The following is a 19,775-nucleotide window of genomic DNA, read 5'->3' on the forward strand; positions in this document are numbered from 1 at the left end:
TAACAAATTCTAGGCAACGGTTTGCAGTATTTTGGTAGTTGCAGTGTTTGGTAGAATTCTTCTACATTGAATACTAGTTTTTTAAAAAAATATTTTATTCTTAAGGAATCTCTATACCCAGCATGGGGGCTCGAACTCATAATTGTGAGATCAGCGCATGCTCCACTGACTGAGCCAGCCAGGTGCCCTCAATACTACTTATAAATAAATGACCTATAGATTAGGCCCTGAGAATCCTGTTTCTGTAGGATGATTTTATTATGACAGAATATGCAATTATGTTTTTAAACATAATTTCGTGCAATATCATAGAACCGTCCTCTACTCTCTCCCGAAGTCCTTGATAGGGAATTAGAGTACTTATTATTGTCAGTATTATTTGAGTGAAGAACTAGTTTATTTCTTCATTTATACATGGGGAAACTGAGACCTAGAAAGTGACTTTTCCAGACTGATACTGTCAAGTGGCAGTCAACGTCTTTTTTTTTTTTTTTTTAAATCAATGTCTTTTGTACTGTGAATATTTGGCTAAATTATTACTCATCATTTGGACAAATTCAACAACTTCTGCCCTTCTCTACCACCTCCACAAGAGTTATAAATACATTAAAATGATCATTTTGGAACCAAGGTTCTATTTGTTGTTTATGCAAGATCATATTTAAATTATGTATGTTAAAGAATCAAGAACCGTGAAAAGTCAGGTTCAGGGAGGTTTTAGTGACATTTGGAAGAGCTGTTCTTTTTATTCTTTTTCCTATATTCTTGTTACTTTGCTTTTTTCCCCACTTCATGAGTTCAGTGTGTGTTTTGGCTAACAGTTTTCATTGTGAAGTAATAATGTAGGTCAGTGGTCTTAATCATCCCCAAATGTCTGTTAAAAATAAATAAATAAGAAACAAGAACATAAGACTAAACTTTTTTAAAAGAAAAGAAAAAAGCCCATCATGGAACATTTTCTTCCTCTCAGCTCTTGTGGCCCCCTTCGAGTTGTAAGTTTAGATTTTTATACCAGAAGCACAGCAGGGTCTAAAATAAAGAATTTTTCACAGAATTGATTTTGCCAGCATGAAATCTGCAGAAATCGATCTGTTATCTTCAGAATGCTGCCTTCTAGCTGTGCCATGGCTAAGACCCCAGGCAGTGAGTGGAAGCGTATTTGTTTGGTTTCCTAAATGCCAAGAGGCACTTACCTTCCACACCATACAATTTGGTGTGGTTGGCTGTGCAGCCAGTCTTTTTCCAAGCCAGGAGTGGGTGGGGAGGGAAGGAATTCAGATGAGGATTGAGTTGTGCTAACTGCTAGTTTGGTGGGCTTTTTCTCCCCTATTTGTTAGTCTTCAGGAAGCCTCTGATCACCCTTCAAGTGGGCAACACAAAATACCCTTAGATAACTTGGACTGTAGTGTCACCATTTATTATATATTGTAGTTATTCCCAGTCCAAATTTTACAAAGAGAGCTACCTTATGAAGGCAGACAGCCCCTCCCCTCAGAGATTAATACTGGGTTCTGAATTCATTTGGACTTTTATTATTTTTTTTAATGTTTATTTTAGAGTGAGAGCGTGTGTGCAAGCAGGGGAGGGCCAAAGAGAGAGGGGGCAGAGGATCCAAAGTGGGCTCTGTGCTGACAGCAGAGAACCTTATGCGGGGCTTGAACCCATGAACTGCGAGATCATAACCTGAGCCAAAGTTGGACACTCAACAGACTGAGCCACCCAGGCCCCCCCCCCCCCCCCCCGACTCCTTTGGACTTCTAACATAGTTATTTTAGAGACAGTCCTCTTTCTCAGCCAACATGAAAGCAAACCCACACCACTTCAAGTTCTGTTTTGATGTTTGTTGCTGCAGCTCGTATAAAAGGGAATGCACTTCTTTTGTGTTCCCCCTCCTTTTTGGAACTTGTTGAATGACACTCCTATTAGGCGCAACCCTGGGAAAAGATGCTGTGGTGGGTGAAACGGGCCAGGGGGAGAATATTTGCCTCTCTTGGTGAACTGAGAAATGTATTTTAAGGCTTTTAGGACATGCTGCCTTCTTAAGTTACAGTGTTTTCGCACGGACTTTCCCCAGCAAGGCCCACGTCGCTTTTTCGTCTAAATTTCAGTTAAAATTCAGATATTTTTTATTTCCCACAAGGTCTTCTACTTTGCCTTTTTGTATATGTCCTAGATTTATACAGTCATTTTATTTTCCTTTTGTCCCAGGTATTTACCACCAGAGTGTTTTGTGGTTGGGAAAGAGCCACCAAAGATCTCAAATAAAGTTGATGTCTGGTCAGTGGGTGTGATCTTTTACCAGTGTCTTTATGGAAGGAAGGTAAGGAAGGTCGGATGTGGTGGCTTGATATCCGGCTTGGGTGGCACATGTATGCACTGGCATGGTGTCTGTTATTCTCTTGGAATTAATCGTTTGGTTGTACAGAACTTTTGGATGTGGTTTGAGGAAAACACAGACAACAATAACAGCTTTATGCATAAGCAGAACTTTTCAACAGAGTACCTAATGAATTTCACTGGGCTATTGAAAAACATACATTTTTACCGTTTTCAATTAGATCCAGGATCAGTTTTGATTCTGATAATATGTATAAGGAATTATATGACCTGGTTTATTTCAAATATACAGTTGTCCCAGGAGGCATTCTTCAGGGTCCCACGGACTGGAACTTGGAAAATCTACAGGGGTCTTCATTCCCAGCTACCCCAGTAGTTAAAGCTATTATTAATAAAAGCGTGGTTTCTATCTTCTGTACTGGGGAGATGTAGTGTTAGAAAATATTCACCGTCTGTTACCTCTGGATCAAGGTGATAGGTCATTTGGACACATAATAACCTAGGTAGTGAACTGTACCTAATGAATTGTTCACATTTATGTTTTCCTTATGAGAATGCTCCCTTAGGGTAAACATACATACTAGGATACAGGGCACATATAGCCGTATTTTTGCTGTCAGTGTGTTATAAATAATCAAAATTTGTAGGTGGTTCCAACAGTGTAGGTTGTGAGTATAAGCCATTTGGGGGTTCTGCGACTCCCCTGGACTCTTAATACTTTTGTTACAATCCCTAGACTAAGCTCTTAATTTAGATTTCAGCTTCCTCTTTAACTTCTCCTTGGTCTTTGTTTCTTTCTTTTCTTTTCTTTTTTTTTTTTAATTTATTTTTGAGAGAGAGAGAGTGTGAGTGGAGGAGGGGCCGAGAGAGAGGGAGACACAGAATCTGAAGCAGGCTTCAGGCTCTGAACTATCAGCACAGAGCCTGACCCTGGGGCTCGAACTCACAAGCCATGAGATTATGACCTGAGCTGAAGTTGGATGCTTTTAACCGACAGAGCCACCCAGGCACCCCTTGGTCTTTGTTTCTGTATCTTACCCTTTGTAATATGGGGAAACTTCAGAGCCAGTAATGGTTAATTATATTATTATCATTATTGTTATTATTATTATTATTATTATTATTATTAGGTTTTATTTTTAAGTAACCTCTACACCCAACGTTGGGCTCGAACTCATGGGCCCAACATCAAGAGTTGGGTGCTCCACTGACTGAGCCAGTCATGCATCCCAAGTAGGAGTTAATTATTATTTATACTCTCTGATAATGAGGAAGTACTGCTGATAATGTTGGCAGAGGTTATGTAGAAAGAATTGTGATCTCTTAGTAGAAACATTGTAGAGATGACACTGAACTTGAACTTGTATTTTAAGGCTATTAGAAAATGGCACATTGGGGCCCAGTGAAGCCGCTAAGTAACCCCAGCTTTTATTCCACGTGCCTGTTCTTACTCCGTCTCCTGTTTGCTTCCTTTTCCATCTGTCTTTATCTGGGTCTTGGGTCTGCCAGTGGCACACATGTGTACTACTTAAGCCTACAGTTGTCACTCAGGGCAGAAGAGGTTGCCGGTTCCTCCTAGGATGGCTTTTGTTGTCAGCAAACCTCAACAGAGGTATTATCCTGTGGCAGACGCTGCTTCCAGTGCCAGCCCTGCCTTAACCTCCGTGTTGGACCATGAGCTTGTTAGTACTTAACCTCTGACCCTTTCCACCACTTACCTATAAAAAGAGAGTGAGGAGACCATCTCCGAAGTTCTTTCTAGCAGTTCTCATCAAAGCAGATCTTCTCCTTTCCCTTCACTATGGTTTTGAATTGTGTTCTCTTTAATTTTAACCACAGGCCCACCTTTGTTTGTTTCGTTTTTATCTGATAGCCTTTTGGCCACAACCAGTCCCAGCAAGACATTCTACAAGAAAATACTATTCTTAAAGCTACTGAAGTGCAGTTCCCGCCAAAGCCAGTAGTAACACCTGAAGCAAAGGTAAGTTTTGACCTACTGGTCAGCAGGAAACAACTGCTCTGTTTTCTGGATTATCAGTACAAAATTCAAGAGTCATTAAAAGCCTTCTCCCCTTCTAAATGTGTATTTTTTCAAACCCTTACCCTCTTCACCCGCTCTCCTACAACAGATACTTACCGAGTGCCTGTCGAGTACTAGACACTGTACTAAGCCATAGAGAGGGAACGGTGAGTGTGTAGCAATGAAGTACAGACAAGTTCCCTGCCTGCTAGGAGGTTCTGTTCCACCAGGTGAGATGAACAGTAACTAACAACGGTTCCATCTCAGATGGTGATAGAGATTATGAAGAAAAAGAAAGGGAGGGTACAGGGGTGTGGGAGCAGGAAGTGATGTTTTTGAGCAGTCTTGAATAATGTGATGGTGGGAGCCCTGTGTAGATTTGGGAGAAGAATTTTTTTTTGTTTTTAAGTTTATTTGTTTTGAGAGACAGAGCAGAGGAGGGGCAGAGAGAGAGGGAGAGAGAGAATGCCAGGCAGGCTCCATGCTGTCAGCACAGAGCCCCACGCAGGGCTCGAACTCATGAACCCTGAGATCATGACCTGAGCTGAAGCCAAGAGTCAGACGCTCAACCGACTGATCCACCTAGGCACCCCTAAGTTTGTTTATTTTTGAGAGCACACGAGTGCAAGCAGGAGAGGTGCAGAGACAGGGAGAGAGAATCCCAAGCAGGCTCCGTGCTGTCAGTGCACAGTCCCAACTCGGGCTCAGTTCCACGAATTGTGGGATCATGCCCTGAGCCAGAATCAAGAGTGGGTCGCTTAACCGACTGAGCCACCCAGGTGCCCGGGGAGAAGAATATTTTAGGCAGAGAAGCGCACGAAGCTCAGATGTGAGGACAGGCTCAGCAGATCCGTAGAACAAGCAGAACAGAGGGGAGTATGGTAGGCAGGGCAGAGAATGCAGAAGGAACAGAGGAGAGTGTGGTAGGCAGGGCAGAGGCTGCAGGGCAGATTGTAGACCGAGATGGGAGAGATGGGAAGCATAGGAAGGTTTTACTCAAGGCAGCCGTGTGATCTGATGGCTGTTTCAAAAGCCTGCCCTGGAGGCTGTGTAGAAAGAAAGTTCAAGGTGGGAGTTTGACCAGTATTGTATCCAACCCAAAGTAACCCATTTAACTCAAGTTACCGTGTCACATATCTCACTGAGAAGGGTCGTTCTTAAAGGCCAAGGATTATTAAGTTTATTTCTGTGAATGCGTTTTTATCTTCCAAATACTTTAATCAGGCAGCTACCTACAGGTGTTTTTTATTTTGGAAAACCAGGATTGTTGTTATACTTACGTGTTTTATTAATTAAACATGGGAAAAAAATAATACATTTCGTGTTTTAGGTTGTTTTTTTTTTAAGTAGGCTCCACACCCAGTGCCAAGCCCGACACCAGGCTTGAACTCAACGACCCTGAGATCAAGACCTGAGCTGAGATCAAGCGTCGGATGCTTAACTGACTGAGCCACCCAGGCGTCCCTGGATTTTTTTTTTAATAGACTTTGTTAGACTTTATTTTTTAAAGCAGTTTTAGATTCATAGCAACACTGAGCAGAAAGTAGAGAATTCCCATGTACTTCTGTCCCCACACATGCACAACTTCCCTCACTGTCAGCATTGTGCACCAGAATGAGACATTTGTTACCCTCGATGGACCCTACATTGGGACATTATGATCACCTGAATGTAAAGTATGATCTTTGGGTGATAATGACATTTTAGATTTTTAAAAGTCCAATTCCTGTATTTAAAATAATTGCATTATGAGACTTTGACTAAAATGGTCTGGTTAAAAAATAGGAAAAGATAAACCATCTGTTTAAGGGCCTCTGTGATACAAATTACAGAAACTGATCCTGTGTAGCCCTTCATACCTAGCACAAAGGAAGCTTCCATGTTGGTAGTAAATTAGGATTCTTTTTTTTTTTTTAAAGTTTATTCTGAGAGAATGAGCTAGTGCAGATAAGCGGCGGCGGGGGGGGGGGGGGGGGGGGTTGGCGGGGAGCGGTGGCGCAGAGAGAAGGAGAAAGAGAGCATGGAGGCTGATGTGGGGCTTGAACTCAGGAACCACAAGATCATGACCTGAGCTGAAATCAAGAGTCGATGCCCAACCGAGCCACCCAGGTGCCACTAAATTAGGATTCTGAATGAAACCCCACTCATAGCATGATTCTCTGTCTGCAGAGCTCTTGGGGAAACAAGTCCTGTTCAGGTTTTCTTTAGTACTTAGGTGTGTGCCTCATCATTTGCTTGATCACCTTTTAGGGAAGAATGTGATACACAAGGCAAGCATTTATCAATCTGTGACACGTTGTAGTGTTAGTGTTGGTCTCCTCACCCTGCACGTGGCAGTGGTTTGTCATTACAATTTTTACTTTCTCAGGATGTGGCGAGTTCACATGGGGCCGTGATTTGTACACGCAGGACCATTAGGTTAGATGTGCCTGTGTAAACCGTCCAAGGCAGAGAGATTTTTGCGTTGGTCTTTGTGCTTTGGGGGCAGAGGTCTCTAGAGGCCAGGTCATGCCCCATCCCCACTCAGGAATGGTTCAGGTGCCTCTGTCAGGGAAGGAGCCCGTGGTCACAGAGAGGTGCTGCTGCCCGTGTGTCTCCTTGCCTGGTCCTCTCCGGGCATGATTTCCGGGAAAGGCCCCAAGCCCCTTCTCTTTATAGAGGGTGTTTGCTCTGGGCCTGGGCCCTGGCAGCTGCCACAGAGCCTCAGGGTTCCCTCTGGGAGCAGCAGGATTATCTGCCTCAGGCTTCTTCAAGAAACTTTCCTTTCAGGCGTTTATTCGACGATGCTTGGCCTACCGAAAGGAGGACCGCATCGATGTCCAGCAGCTGGCCTGTGACCCCTACTTGCTGCCTCACATCCGAAAGTCGGTCTCCACGAGTAGCCCTGCTGGAGCTGCTATTGCATCGACCTCGGGGGCGTCCAATAACAGTTCTTCGAATTGAGACCCACTCCTAGGCTGCAAACTGTTCAGCACACACAGAGTGGACAAATGGCATTCAGCAGCGGGTTTGGAACATAGCGAATCCGAATGGATCTCATGAAACCTGTACCAGGTGCTTTTATTTTCTTGCTTTTTTCCCATCCATAGAGCATGACAGCATCGATTCTCATTGAGGAGAAGCCTTGGGCAGCTCTGGCCAGGCCTCGTAGGAAAAGGCCCCGCCCGAGGTTCCGGCGTCAACGGCCACTACGTGTGGCTGCTCTGAGTGAGGAAAAAATGAAAAAGAAAAACTGGTTCCATGTACTGTGAACTTGAAAACATGCAGACTCAGGGGGGTCCCTGATGCAGTGCTTCAGATGAAGAATGTGGACTTGAAAATACAGACTGGGCTAGTCCAGTGTCTATATTTAAACTTGTTCTTTTCTTTTAATAAAGTTTAGGTAACATCTCCTGAAAAGCTTGTAGCACAAAGGCTCAGCTGGGGATGGTGTTTGACTTCGGAGGAAAAAAGTTGCTATTGCCCGTTAAAGGCACTAGAGTTAGTGTTTTATCCCTAAATAATTTCAATTTTTAAAAACATGCAGCTTCCCTCCCCCCTTTTTTATTTTTGAAAGAATACATTTGGTCATAAAGTGAAACCCGTATTAGCAAGTACGTGGCAATGTTCATTCCAGTCAGATGCAGCTTTCTCCTCCGTCTGGTCTCCTGTTTGCAATTGCTTCCCTCATCTCAGTAGGGAAAACGTCGAGTGGCAGGACTGAGATGTGTGGGGCTTTGCCATTGGACAAAGAACGAGGTTAGAAGCCCGCAGCTTGGAGTCTCTAGGTTTTCAACTATTTCTTCACAATTTGAACACTTGACGGTTGTCCCTTTTAATTTATTTGAAGTGCTATTTTTTTAAATAAAGGTTCATCTGTCCATGCAGTCCTCTTGAATTCTCTGAATGTAGTAACTATCAAAAAACTGTTCCAGAGGTAGGCAGAAAATGGGCCAGGGAGCCAAATGCTCCAGGGATCAGGAGGTCCTACCTGCGGTCTCTGTGTGCTTGCTAAATGGTGTACCTTTCTTGTTAACCACGATATTAAAACTTGATCAGCTCATAAGCTTTCCTCTGTTAGATCCTTTGGCAGGAAACAACCTCCAAGCCTCTAAATTTTGTGGGTGTGTGCTGATGTGTGTGTCTGTGTGTGCATGTGCACACACGCTTTGTCTAACTCACCTGAATAGATCGATCAAGTGGAATTAAAAAAATAATTGCAGGGAGATAGGCATTTTGAATATGAACATTCTTTTGGAGCTCTTGTTTTTTTGTTTTGTTTTGCTTTGTTTTTTTACATTCGGTCGCTTCTGAGATGTGAGAGCAGCTGAAGACGGAGCTGAAACGGGAGATGTGCGGCCCCACGTGCCCTTGAAACAGCACAGCACTCGACAGTAGGGAGGGGAGGAGGCCAGAGCCTGAGCATGTGGTAGCCAGCTTGGAATGTTACTGACATATGTGGCAAGAGGGCTCAGCCAGAAATATTTAAAGATGCAGCATTCAGGCATGCGAGTTCCCTGGGCAGGGGGAGGGCAGTCAGGAAGGGCAGAGAGCTCTCAGATGACTGTAGTCTCTCTTCCACGTGTGAAAAATGTCACTGGTGACACTTGCGCTGGGACCTTTGTTGGTTTTGTGGACCTGCTCTGCCCCAGTCTCCGCAGTACCGGGAGATCTTAGGGGAAGAGGGGGTAATCCCAGTCGGAGAGATGTTTGTGGGTAGATACGGTCTGCGGAACTTCGAACGGAAGGAAGTCGGTCCAGGAGTCCTCGGAGCCCCCAGCTTTCCATTTTATCATCGCAAGTGTCTATGCATGGGTTGTACACATGATCTATGTCTGTGTGTGTTTGTGTAGTACCTTTTTTTAACCATTACTTTCAAGCTGCTAAGCAGAGAGTCCCTACAGGGTCTCAGGGGTTGAGCACGACCCTGAAAGCCCTGAGAGGATGGTGTCTGCGTATGTGAAGAGACGGAGGAGGCGAGACTTACTCAGCATTATTACGTTCTCTTCCTTGTTTTCTTCTCGTGCAGTGATCTTGCGCGACCTTTTTTTTCTTAAGGTTGAAAGAATGCCGCTTCTTTGAGCCGTCCCTCTAACTTCCCGCCGCCTTCTCCCCATGTGCTTAGGTAGAAGAGAAGCTTCAGGACTTTATCTGTCCATCTGTCTTTTCTCCCCTCGCCCTGTCTCCTTGCTTCCCTCGGGTCTGGGGCCTGGCTGGAGCTGACGGGGCTCGCTTGAGTCTGGGCAAGGCCTCTTTCTACTGCATGGACTAGCCCCGGAGAACATGCGGAACGCTGACTTTTTCTAGACTTTTAAGTAGCAAGTGAAATCACGAAGTGGGGTTCTTCCATGACATATTTTGTTAATATGGGTTTCACTTTTTTCAAGGATGATCCCTTATTGCCACAACTGATTTACTTTAAACAATGACCAAAAAAAATGTGTATTAATTTGTAATTAAACCCAGTCAGACTGTTTTGGACTTTCCCAACTTGGGGGGCGGGGTGGGGAGGATATTAAAATAAGTTTCAAGAAGTGAATCTCCCAGCCTCTTGATTTTGCTCTAGTTCTTAGCTTCAAACAGGGCTCTTAGCATTTAGGGGGCGGGTAGGTAGGGGAGTCCTGCAGCTGACCGAGTCCCAGTGGACATCGCAGGCATGATGGCCATGTGTCGATTCGTAGAACACCTTTTGTACCTCCAGTGTGCCAGCAACTAATGCTTGTTGGTGGGGATACAGCAGTGAACAGGATAGGGAAAGCCCACAGCCATCGGCTTGCAACCCAGGGGTGAAGGCTCTGGGCCCAGGAAGGGAAGGGATACAGGGCTCTGATGGGAATGAATCGGGCTCCAACTTAACCATCAGGAGATGGGCAGCTTTACATGGAGACTTGCTGCTGACAGCGGTATGTACCCCACTTGTGTGGCCGACCCACACACACCTGCTATCCTCTGCCTTTCCCCCAGTGCTGTGAGGACAGGTTTTCCTCCAGGTGAGAAGATGAGCAGTCAAGGAGCTCTTGGTTTCCTCATTTAGAAAAAAACTCTCTTTAAACACAGTCATCTTCTAGAATGCTAGAGCTAGAAGAATCTTCAGGTCCAGCTCCTCGTTTCTAAGAAGGCGACATTTACAACTAGCCTGACCCACCTTGGGGAGTTCTGCTTTCTGAGAATCTCTACCCCACCCCCCTCCCACTTACTCATCATTCTACTTGCCCAAGCTAGCTCAGTCTGTAATTAAAATCAGCCCCGGGGTAAGTGGGGGAGAGACGTGGTACACACACTAGTTGAGGTATGGAAAATCTCTGCTTCCTAAAATTAGCTGTTCTCTTTTTATTTCTTAAGGCAGAATCACCTAGAAGTTAAGATTGTGGGCTTTACAAGTAGGTCTGGTTCAGATCCTGCCTCTGTAAGCTTCAGGGATAGCTCCTTGCATGGTTGTCAAGAATAGAAATAGGGTATGTAAAGCATTTGGCACGCAAGAGGGGAGTAAAAAATGTGGTTTAGAGACGGATCACAAGATCAGTGAGTAAGATTGCTGAGACTGAAACCCCCAAGTTTGCTGGTGAAGAGTCAGAGCCTTTCTACTTGCCAGGTGGTCAGGAGGTCCTTTTGCCTTGGGTAAGTGATGCACACTTTAGGCTTGAGACTCCCTGTAAACCTTTATAGGTTCATTCAGCAGTCTCTTATTACCCTGGGTCCAAGACTGCTCTGGCTGAATCTGGGAGGAATGGCTAAGAGGCCAGTGTGGTTCCCAGGCCGGCAGCATCCGCATCACCTGAAACCTGTTAGATATTCACATTCTCAGCACTTCCCCGCCCCCAGTCTGCCTCCCAGATGGCTGGAGCACTGAGGGTCACAAGTCCTCCTGACTTCCTATCAGCTGCAGCAATAAGGATGGGGCAGTTGGAGAGGGTGGCCGTGAGGCTTTGTCTAAAACTCACCTGGCTGGAAGACAGAGATGACTGTTTTATTTTCTGTGTTAGAGATGAAAATCTGTCTCCTGCTCTGGGCTGTTCTATATGTTCATGCATATATACTCCGTTATGGGGAGCCCCAGGAGTGGCCAGACAACACATCTCTTATACTGGTGCCTTGGTACCTAACATACTATTCAGGAATCATTCACTCCTTTGGGCAAAGCTTCTCATCCTTGGTCTTCTCTTAAAACATATAACAACTCACCGGTACTTTATCGTGAATTAACTTAGCATTTTTTTTCCTTTACCCGTGGGGTCCAGAGCTGCAGGAAAGAGCTGCGACCTGGGTCAGACCTGGATGGGCCCATGAATCCAGCCCGGCACTCTGGATCAGGAGTGAGGAGAGCCTGGGACTGCAGCTCTTTGGATGGAGTGAGGGTGGAGGAAGCAGAGAGTTTGCAGGGAGAAGAGGGTTAAGGAGAGAGTGGTTAGGGACTCTGGCTGCTGCGGGGCTCTGTGGGTGGGTTGGGGGAACCTGCCAGAGGGAAGTAGTGGGACTTGGTAGGGGCAGGAAATACAAGAGACCCATTGTGCTGGGGTTGCTCAGCAGGGGCCCGAGACAGGCTGGAGTCAGCAAAAGGGTGTGTGTGTGGCACTGGACAGGAGACCCCCACTGTGGGTAGCAAGGGGTCAGACAGCAGCTGGCAGGCTGACTCGGCCCCACCCACCTCGGGCCTGTGGGTTCGGGCCTCCCTGCCTGGGAGGAAGTGCCTGGCTGGAGAAGGAGGGTAACCTTTGCCCTCAGTGGCCTCCAGGCACCTGCAGCTGTGGGGCGCAGTGGGCAGTATCAGCAAGGGGAAGGGGCTCTAGCACTGGTGCCGTGTAGGGAAGTTTCAGCTGTGTTGCTTCACAGCCCAGGGGTAGACAAGGTAGGAGTATCTCGCTGATTTTGCAGATGAGGAAACGGAGTCCCAGAGATTTGGTGACTGGTAGTAGGTTGAGCAGGATTGAATGGGGAGGGACTACAAGCCTGAAAATTTGGGGGGGGGGGTGAGTCTCTGAGTGCCATCCTTGGGCAGACCGCTGTGGGTGAAGGCTGTGCCTCGGTTCCCAGCTGGAAGCTATCTTGCCCTAACCTAGGGTTCCACTCTCCCACACTCCCTCACGGCCAGGCCAGTCTTAGAAGTCTAGCTGGAGGCCCAGCTGGCCTGAGCACCAGCTCTGTGTCTATAGTCCTAGGCCAGAACTGAACTGAGGTGGGGAAGCTGGGGGCATGGCTTCACAGAACATGTGTTCTTCAGGTTCCTGCGTATTCTAGAAGATCATGTCATCTATAGATGAGGAAATAGAAAATCCTGCCCCACACCCCAGCCCTGGCCAACTGCTGTCTTCTTGTCCCTCGGTGTCCTAATGGACCGGCAGTAATGGCCCCCTCTGCCTTGGCACCTCCCAAGTTGCTGTCAGGCTTGGAGTGAGTGGGAGATGTGTTGTTTTTGGCAACTGAAAAGGTAAAAAAGGGTGTTGCTAGATGCCGGCTCTATGTCACAGGGGCCCCTAGAGAGAGGTTTGCAGGATGTAGAAGCTCCCCCAGTGAAGGCCTTGGCCTGTTCTAAAAGGAACCTGTTCTAGAGCCAGACCTGAGCCCTTCAGCCTGGCTCCATGCCCTGAGAAAAGGGCATGCCACTGGGAAGCATGAACAGGAAGGCCTTCCCTACAAATTTATTTTAGGAGTCTTTATACCTACAGACTCTTAAAGAACTCTTTCCGTCTTTATACCTACAGACTCTTTTCAGAACACTGTTCACAATGTTAACGCTGACCCTGCTCCTCGTCCCACATTAGCTAGACACAACTGTATCCAGAACCAATAGGAGAGCCCGGAGTGTGGACTAGACTCAGGTCACGACTCTAAACTTGTTGCGTGTGCAGGCCCAGTGCTCACACTCTGAGCTACAGTTGCCAGTTCTATAAGCTTCCAGCATCTACTCCAAACAGTTTATAATATGCTGGGTTAAGCTCTGTGGGAGGTAAAAAGGTACATCAGACTCAGCTCCTGCTTTAAGGAAGGTTATAATTTAGAAGCTAAATGCAATAAAGATGGGAGCCAGTAAATTCTTTAAGAGCAAGATGGGGTCCCTGAGACCCCATGAAGACCTGAGACCATGAAGACCATGAGACCCCTGAGACCAACATGAAGCTGAGATGGGGGCTCTGAAACCTGGCGGAATTCAAAGAATGAGAAGGGGTGGGTGTTGTTGCAAAGGGTCCTTCACACTTTCTGTGCTCTTCCCATATAGCACATTTGCCCCTCCAACTCCCCCCCCCCCCCAATACTCCCACATACCTCCAGGCCTTTGCAAATGCTGTTCACCTGCCTTGGCTGTCTGACTTCTGAAAATTTGGCTCTGGCATCACCTGCGGCCAGCCTGCCCGTGTCTGGACTCTCACATCGCCTTATACACCTTTCCCTGAACTCTTGCCTTGCTATGTGTATGTGCTCATTTGGCACCAGGAGAACTGAGCCCTCGGTAAGCCTAGGGACTGCTTAGAAGGATGAAGTAGTTAGGGGCCCAGGACTGTACCGGTGGGGGGGGGGGGACCTCAGATAGGAGACAGAGGAGGAAGTTGGGGCCGGTCAGGGAGTGAGCAGATAGGAACTGGGCAGGCCAGCCAGAGAGCTGAAGTAGCTGGTTCCAGGTCCTCAACAGCAATATTAAAAAAAAAAAAATTACACTCTATGCCTAACATGGGACTCAAACCCACGACCCTGAGGTCAAGAGTTGCATGTTCCACTGACTGAGCCAGCCAGGTGCCCCAAATATTTAAAAATTTTAAAAAAATGTTTTTTAATGTTTATTTTTGAGAGAGAGAGAGAAAGTCAGAGAGAGGGAGATACAGAATCCAAAGCAGGCTCCAGGCTCTGAGCTGTCAGCACAGAGCTCAACCCCCTCCAATAGTTTTAAAAAATTTGATGGACCCACAGTAAAAAGCACATAACATCTCAACCCAATACATATTTCACAGAACAGAATTTAGCTCAACATGCAATATACTCTGATATTTACTGTTTTCTTTTTTTTAAATGTTGGTTACCACCTGCTGGGGCCCCGACAGGTCCACTTACTGCTGTGTCACTCGGGACTCTGGAAGGTCTGTCTAGCCTCTCAGAGCTGGGGTGGGATGGTGGGCCAGCTGGATGCAGCCGCCTGGCTCCTGTTCTCGTCAGGGGCTCTATTCCAGCAAGGGTCTAGGATGGGTCAGGGGAGGTTCTGTGTCTGCAAAACCACCTCCTGCATGTTTTGCCTCCAGGCCAGAATCCGCAAGAGTCCCAGGAGGCTATTGGCTAAGACTGGGCCCAGCCTTGCTTCGGAAGGTCAAGTACTGAGACTAGAGTAAACCTCCTGCCTGTCCTCCCTGAGTTGGGCAGAGGGAGGCAAGGACCAGGGAACCGCGTCAGATGACCTCCTGAAGAGGCAGGTGCAGAAGCGTCCAGCCTAGCCAGTGCTGTGGACCAGGGTGGGCCTCGACTCCTGCCTCAGCCCTACCCTCGGTGCAAGGACAGGCTCAGAGGAGCTGCAGCTCCAGGTTGGGAGAGGCCCCTGAGAGCAGACAGGATAATGTGGCATTTTTCTTCCCCTAAGCCCTGGTACCAGCTGGGTAGGGCCGTAGAGGGTTCTGGAAACTACATCCCATCCAACTGCAGCTGGTTCTTCAGCTCAGCTCTGCCATCCCCACTTTGGCACCTCAGGCCAAGCTCTGCTCTTCTCTGAACCCCCACTGGCCAGCTTGCTCCTGACCTGCTAAAGCCTTCCAAATAAAAGACAGGAGCCAGTGATGATCCTGGAGACGATGGATTTGTGGCCCCTGCTGCAGCCTGCGACCTGGGCTCTGCTTGGCCCACCTGCTCTGAACTTAACTCCAAGGCCCTAACGACTTCTGAAGGCCTGCCATGGGGACTTGTTCAACTGGGGGTCCACATCTCCTGGGGAGGGAGTCTGCACGGCTTGCCTCCTTGGAGGGGTTGTGAAGTGATCATCTCCTACCCCTAGGGTTTGGATCCCTTTAAAGGAACCATCTTCTAATATAGGCCTTGGGCTGAAAGCCAATGGATACAAACTCAGTGGCCCTCCAGGGAGTAGGGGGGGGGGTGTTCTCCAACAGAAGGTAAAGTGGGCAGAGTTTTTCTCAGGTTGTATCTGTGGTCATTATAGGGTAGACTAGTCAAGAGAGAGTGGTAAGATTCCTCAGTAATGTTGCTACGGGGGAAATACTTCCTTTAGATTAACTGTCCCAAGGTCGTACAACCTAGAAGAGGGGGAGCCAAACTTTGAAACTTGGGTCTGTCTGAATCCCAATCTGCCGCCTTTCTTCCCTTTATAGCCCAGTCCCTTCTGAGATCCTCAGTGCTGCGGACGAGGGGGTAGTAGCCGCATGGACTCAAAGGGTGGTTTGTCTGAGTGGAGACCCAGGTGTTCGAGTTGTAGGAAGAGTGGGGAGAGGAGAGAGAGGGTGGGAATGGCATAAGCCAGCCCCTTGCTTGGCCAGACTTCTCCCCTGGCTTGGAAAGGTCCGGGGTGAAGAAAATCATGGCTGCCCCTTTGGGTTCACACCCTCTTCTCCAGGTAAGGACCGACTGCATCTTTCTTTACATCCTCCAGTCCAGAGGTCTGCATCCCCCGGGCACCCTCTGGCTGGAGAGGCTGCTGAGCTCCAGAACCAGGGAGGAGGAGACTAATGCGAGAGGAGCCTGAAGCACAGTGAGTAATGATGCCAAGAAGTGCACATCCAAGGGCTCCAAGGCTCAGAAGGGAAGTGACTTTGCTCCGGGAAACGTGGTGAGAACTGACAGCTGGCATTCCAATTCAGCGGTAGCCCCCAGGCCTGGACTCATCCCATTGCTCCGTGCTTGGTGATTTATGGGCGTGCATTCATTAGCCAGCCGTGGTGGGCATTGACCACGGTTACACTCCAGAACACCAGTTTTGTATACAATTTAATATGAGATGTTCAGACAGGGAGGGGAGGTTGTATTCTCTCAGCCAAAGGAAAGCCCCCAGTGTTGCAATCCTGATAAAACTGCCCTGTGCAGCTCTCATGGACAGTGGGGTTGATGGGTGGCTGGAGAGGCAGGCAGGGTGAGGGATAAGGAGTAAGGAGACACCCTGATGTTCAAATGGCGAAGGTGGGAAGCAGGGAGGGGACAAACATTCCCTGAACATCTTTATCCGGGGCTGTGCCATCCCTTTATACGTCACGTTTAATTGTCAGGACAAGGTAAGAATTGTTGCCTCATTTATAATAGGAATCATGAACTCAGAGCTTCAGTAACACTGAATGCCGCAATGCTGGTAAGGGAGAGAGTCAGAATTCGAACTGGGGTCTTTCTGACTCCAGAGTCTGCTCTTTGTACTCACTGAACTGGTTTTGTTGAAATCCATAAACCCACAGTGCCTACTGCTGGCTGTGTCTGAAGGAGAGCCATTTCTCAGTATCGATGGCATCATAGTAGGTATCATCCCGGTAGAAATCTCCTAGACCAGGTCACAGACCTCACTAAAGTCCCAGCACCTAGCCTCATGCCTGACACATAGTAATGAATGGCTGTTCAGCTGAGCTTTAACAGGAATGGTGAGGAGGCTGTAGGCACAGAGGACACTGGCCCTTCTTTAGAAGTAGAGGAGGGCCTGGGTGCTAGCAAAGGGTCCCATTGAAAGCCTTAGCCCTCTCAGGACACCCACCACTCCTGCAGACTGTGACCATGTTCTGTTATCAACTGATGGTGTGCAGGATCTTGAAGCAGTGGGGGACCGGCCGGATTTTCCAAAGAGAACTGCCCAGACATGGCCCAGCTCTCTGCCCTCCGAGTTCAAGATCTAAGACAGATGGTGGCCGCAGATGTGGGCCCAGACAGTCAGCAGAATACAGCATGTAACCCTGACACACTGGAGCAGGAAGTCTCACGCTCGGCAGAGACTAGAATAGGGCTTCAGAGACTTGGCCAGACATCTGTCCCCGCGAGCGTAATGCACTTGTGCTCCTCAGCCCCCGAGCTGCCTGCCGTCTTCTCTGCCTGGAGGATGGCAAAAATTGGGTCTATTTTCCCCACTAAACAAAACTCTTCTAGGGCTACGACTGTTGGCTGATCTTTGTTCCCCCAGCAGCTAGCACAGGGCTAGCAATCAGTGGTCATGAAGTGGGTGAATGAAGAAATGAGAGAGCATCTCCTGCGTGCTGGGGACTCTGTGTCCTGTGCAGGCAAGTAGTGGGGCTTTTGGACCCACGTGATTGACTGGTGAGGTCAGGTAGTTGGCTTCTGCCCTGCTGGTGGCAGGAATGGTGGGGAATGTTGAGCCGGCCCTATTCCAGAACCTGGAGGGCTCCTCGGGTGCCCTGCCTGAGTTCCCCTTCAGAAGAAAGGGGACCCCTTGGTAAGGACTGCGGCCAGCACATCCAAAGATAAGTCAGCAGCCTGTAAGATGACTTCGAGAAAAAGCATCCTGTGATCTGGCCTCTCAGGACAGAAAAAGAGCAGCTTAGTTAAAGCTGGCCAGTCGTCAACCCCTTGTAGATAACAGGACTGTGGACAGGGGAGGCCAAGAGGATGATCTTTGAGGCAGCCCCAGCATGGCCAGTCACCTGCAGAGCACTGGGGTCCTGGGACATGCCACATCAAGAAGATGTGTCCCAGAAGGCACTTGGTTCTGTCAGACTTCCCCAAGCCAGCTGTGCAGTGCCAGGGGCTCCCCTGGCCTGGTGGCTAACCATTTTTTTAGGGCCAAAGTATGGATAGTGGGAATCTTTTCCAGGGGACTGTAGGCGATTTCACACGGGTGCTCACTTTGGGGCCCTGCAGCCTCTGGACTCACATTTGCCAAGAATCTCAGCCCAGCAGAGACAGAGTTAAATGAGCATCTCTGGCACCGTATTCTTACTGCAGAGATGGGGAGGGGAAGATCTACTGAAGGTAGTTAAAAAAGAAAAAAAAAAAAAAAAAAAAGCTGAGTTCCCTATTTCCAAAAATAGCACCGAGGTGGACAGCCCAGGAAACAATAAAATTTATATTACAGTTTCCTAGTGTTTTTATTGGATTACTCGTGGTGGGAGAACGTGAATCTCCTTTGCATTTAGGGTCTCTGAATGCCTCAGTCCTCCTTCGAGCCCAGAGATCCCAAACGACTTTCCAGAGTTGCTCAGGGAATCAGAGGTAGAGCTGGGGCTAGGCTCCAACATCCTGACTCCCAGTCCAGTGCTCTGCACTGCGGTGACCTGTTGCATAATACGGAATAACTGTGGATTGTCTTTCCTTTTATGAAATTTCCATTCGGCCCTCTGCGACCGGCCAGCAGTATGGTTGCTGGTAAGAGTGAGGACGTCTGTCTTCAGTGGACAGATTTTTCTCTAGGTTTCTGGATGCAACCCCAACTAGCAAAAGCACTGCACCCCTTTGCGCCAAGGACGCTGACCCAGGGGTCGCGCAAATGCTAAAACGACGTGCAAGTGTTTGCGCTCCGCACACGGCCGGGGGCCCTGCCTCCCCCTCCCCCCAATCTTCGCCCTGGTGGCCGAGCCCTGGGCTCCGCCCCTTTCCCCCCAGACCCGACCAGGAGTCCTCCTAGGCGTGGAGGTAGCGGATGCTCGCCAGAGCAGACGTCCGCAGAAAGGCGGGATAGAGGGGGCGCCCGCGGCCGGGCTCTGGCCGCCTGGGTCTGCCGCGCGCCCCCGCCCCACCGAGCCTCGCAGCCCAGGTCCCGCCACGCCGTGAAGTTTGCGGAAACTTTTGCAGTCGCTTCCCCGCCCGCGCCAGCCGGGGAGCTGTGACGCAGCGTCTGGGGCTCCAAGCCCGGACTGAGAAGAGAGGGAAGGCGAGGCGGGGAGAGGGAGGGCGACGGAGAGCGAGAGAAAGAGCGCACGCCGGGGTCCTCCTCGACCCCGCGGATCCTCCTCTCCGCTTCCCCTTTCTTTCCCCCTTGGCGCTCTCTCTGCGGCCCGGGCCCCGGCCCCGCGCCCGCCCGCGCCTCCTCCCCTTCCCATCCCACGCTGCCCGCTTCCCTTCCCCTCTGCCCCTCAAACCCTCCTCCGGGTTCTGCGCTCCTCCCTCCGCCCTGCCTCCCCGCCCCCCCCCCCCCCCGGCTCCGGGCCAGCCTCCTTCCCTCCTCCTCCCCTCTTCTCCCCGAGAGGCATCACTTCGTCCCGACCCGAGGAAGACGCGAGCCCCTCGCGGGCGGTCGTCACAGCCCAGCGCCCGCTCTGCCACCGCGCGCCGCGCCCGTGCGCCCTCGGTCCCCGCGTCCCCCAGCGCCGCGGGCATGGGGCCCCGCCGGCCGGGCCCCGCGCCCTGGTCTCGTCACCTGCTGCGCTGCGTCCTGCTCTTCGGGGGTCTGCACCTCGGCCACCCCGGCGCCCCCGGGGACGCCGCCGCCGCCGCCCTCCCGGGTAAGGCGCTGCCAACTTGGCCAACTTTGGGGGCCGGGCCGGGGGAGGGGGGGGCGCCGGGGAGCGGGCCGCTCTCGACTTTTCCCTCC

The 19,775-nt window shown here is 49.3% G+C and overlaps 1 protein-coding gene across 5 annotated transcripts in view; it reads left to right on the forward strand.

Annotated features, from left to right (window-relative positions):
• The window catches only part of TLK2 (tousled like kinase 2), a 123,324-nt gene extending 113,454 nt beyond the window's left edge, over nucleotides 1-9,870 (forward strand). For all 5 annotated transcript variants that reach the window (XM_042967404.1, XM_042967402.1, XM_042967403.1 and 2 more), the window contains 3 exons: nucleotides 2,209-2,320; nucleotides 4,211-4,318; nucleotides 7,127-9,870. In XM_042967404.1, coding sequence (XP_042823338.1) covers nucleotides 2,209-2,320; nucleotides 4,211-4,318; nucleotides 7,127-7,300 — 394 coding nt within the window. In that variant the 3' untranslated portion in view covers nucleotides 7,301-9,870. The remainder of the gene's footprint in view (nucleotides 1-2,208; nucleotides 2,321-4,210; nucleotides 4,319-7,126) is intronic.
• The last annotated feature ends 9,905 nt before the right edge of the window (nucleotides 9,871-19,775 follow it).

The sequence above is a fragment of the Panthera tigris genome, chromosome E1 (genome assembly GCF_018350195.1).
Source record: "Panthera tigris isolate Pti1 chromosome E1, P.tigris_Pti1_mat1.1, whole genome shotgun sequence".
NCBI classification, from domain to species: domain Eukaryota; kingdom Metazoa; phylum Chordata; class Mammalia; order Carnivora; family Felidae; genus Panthera; species Panthera tigris.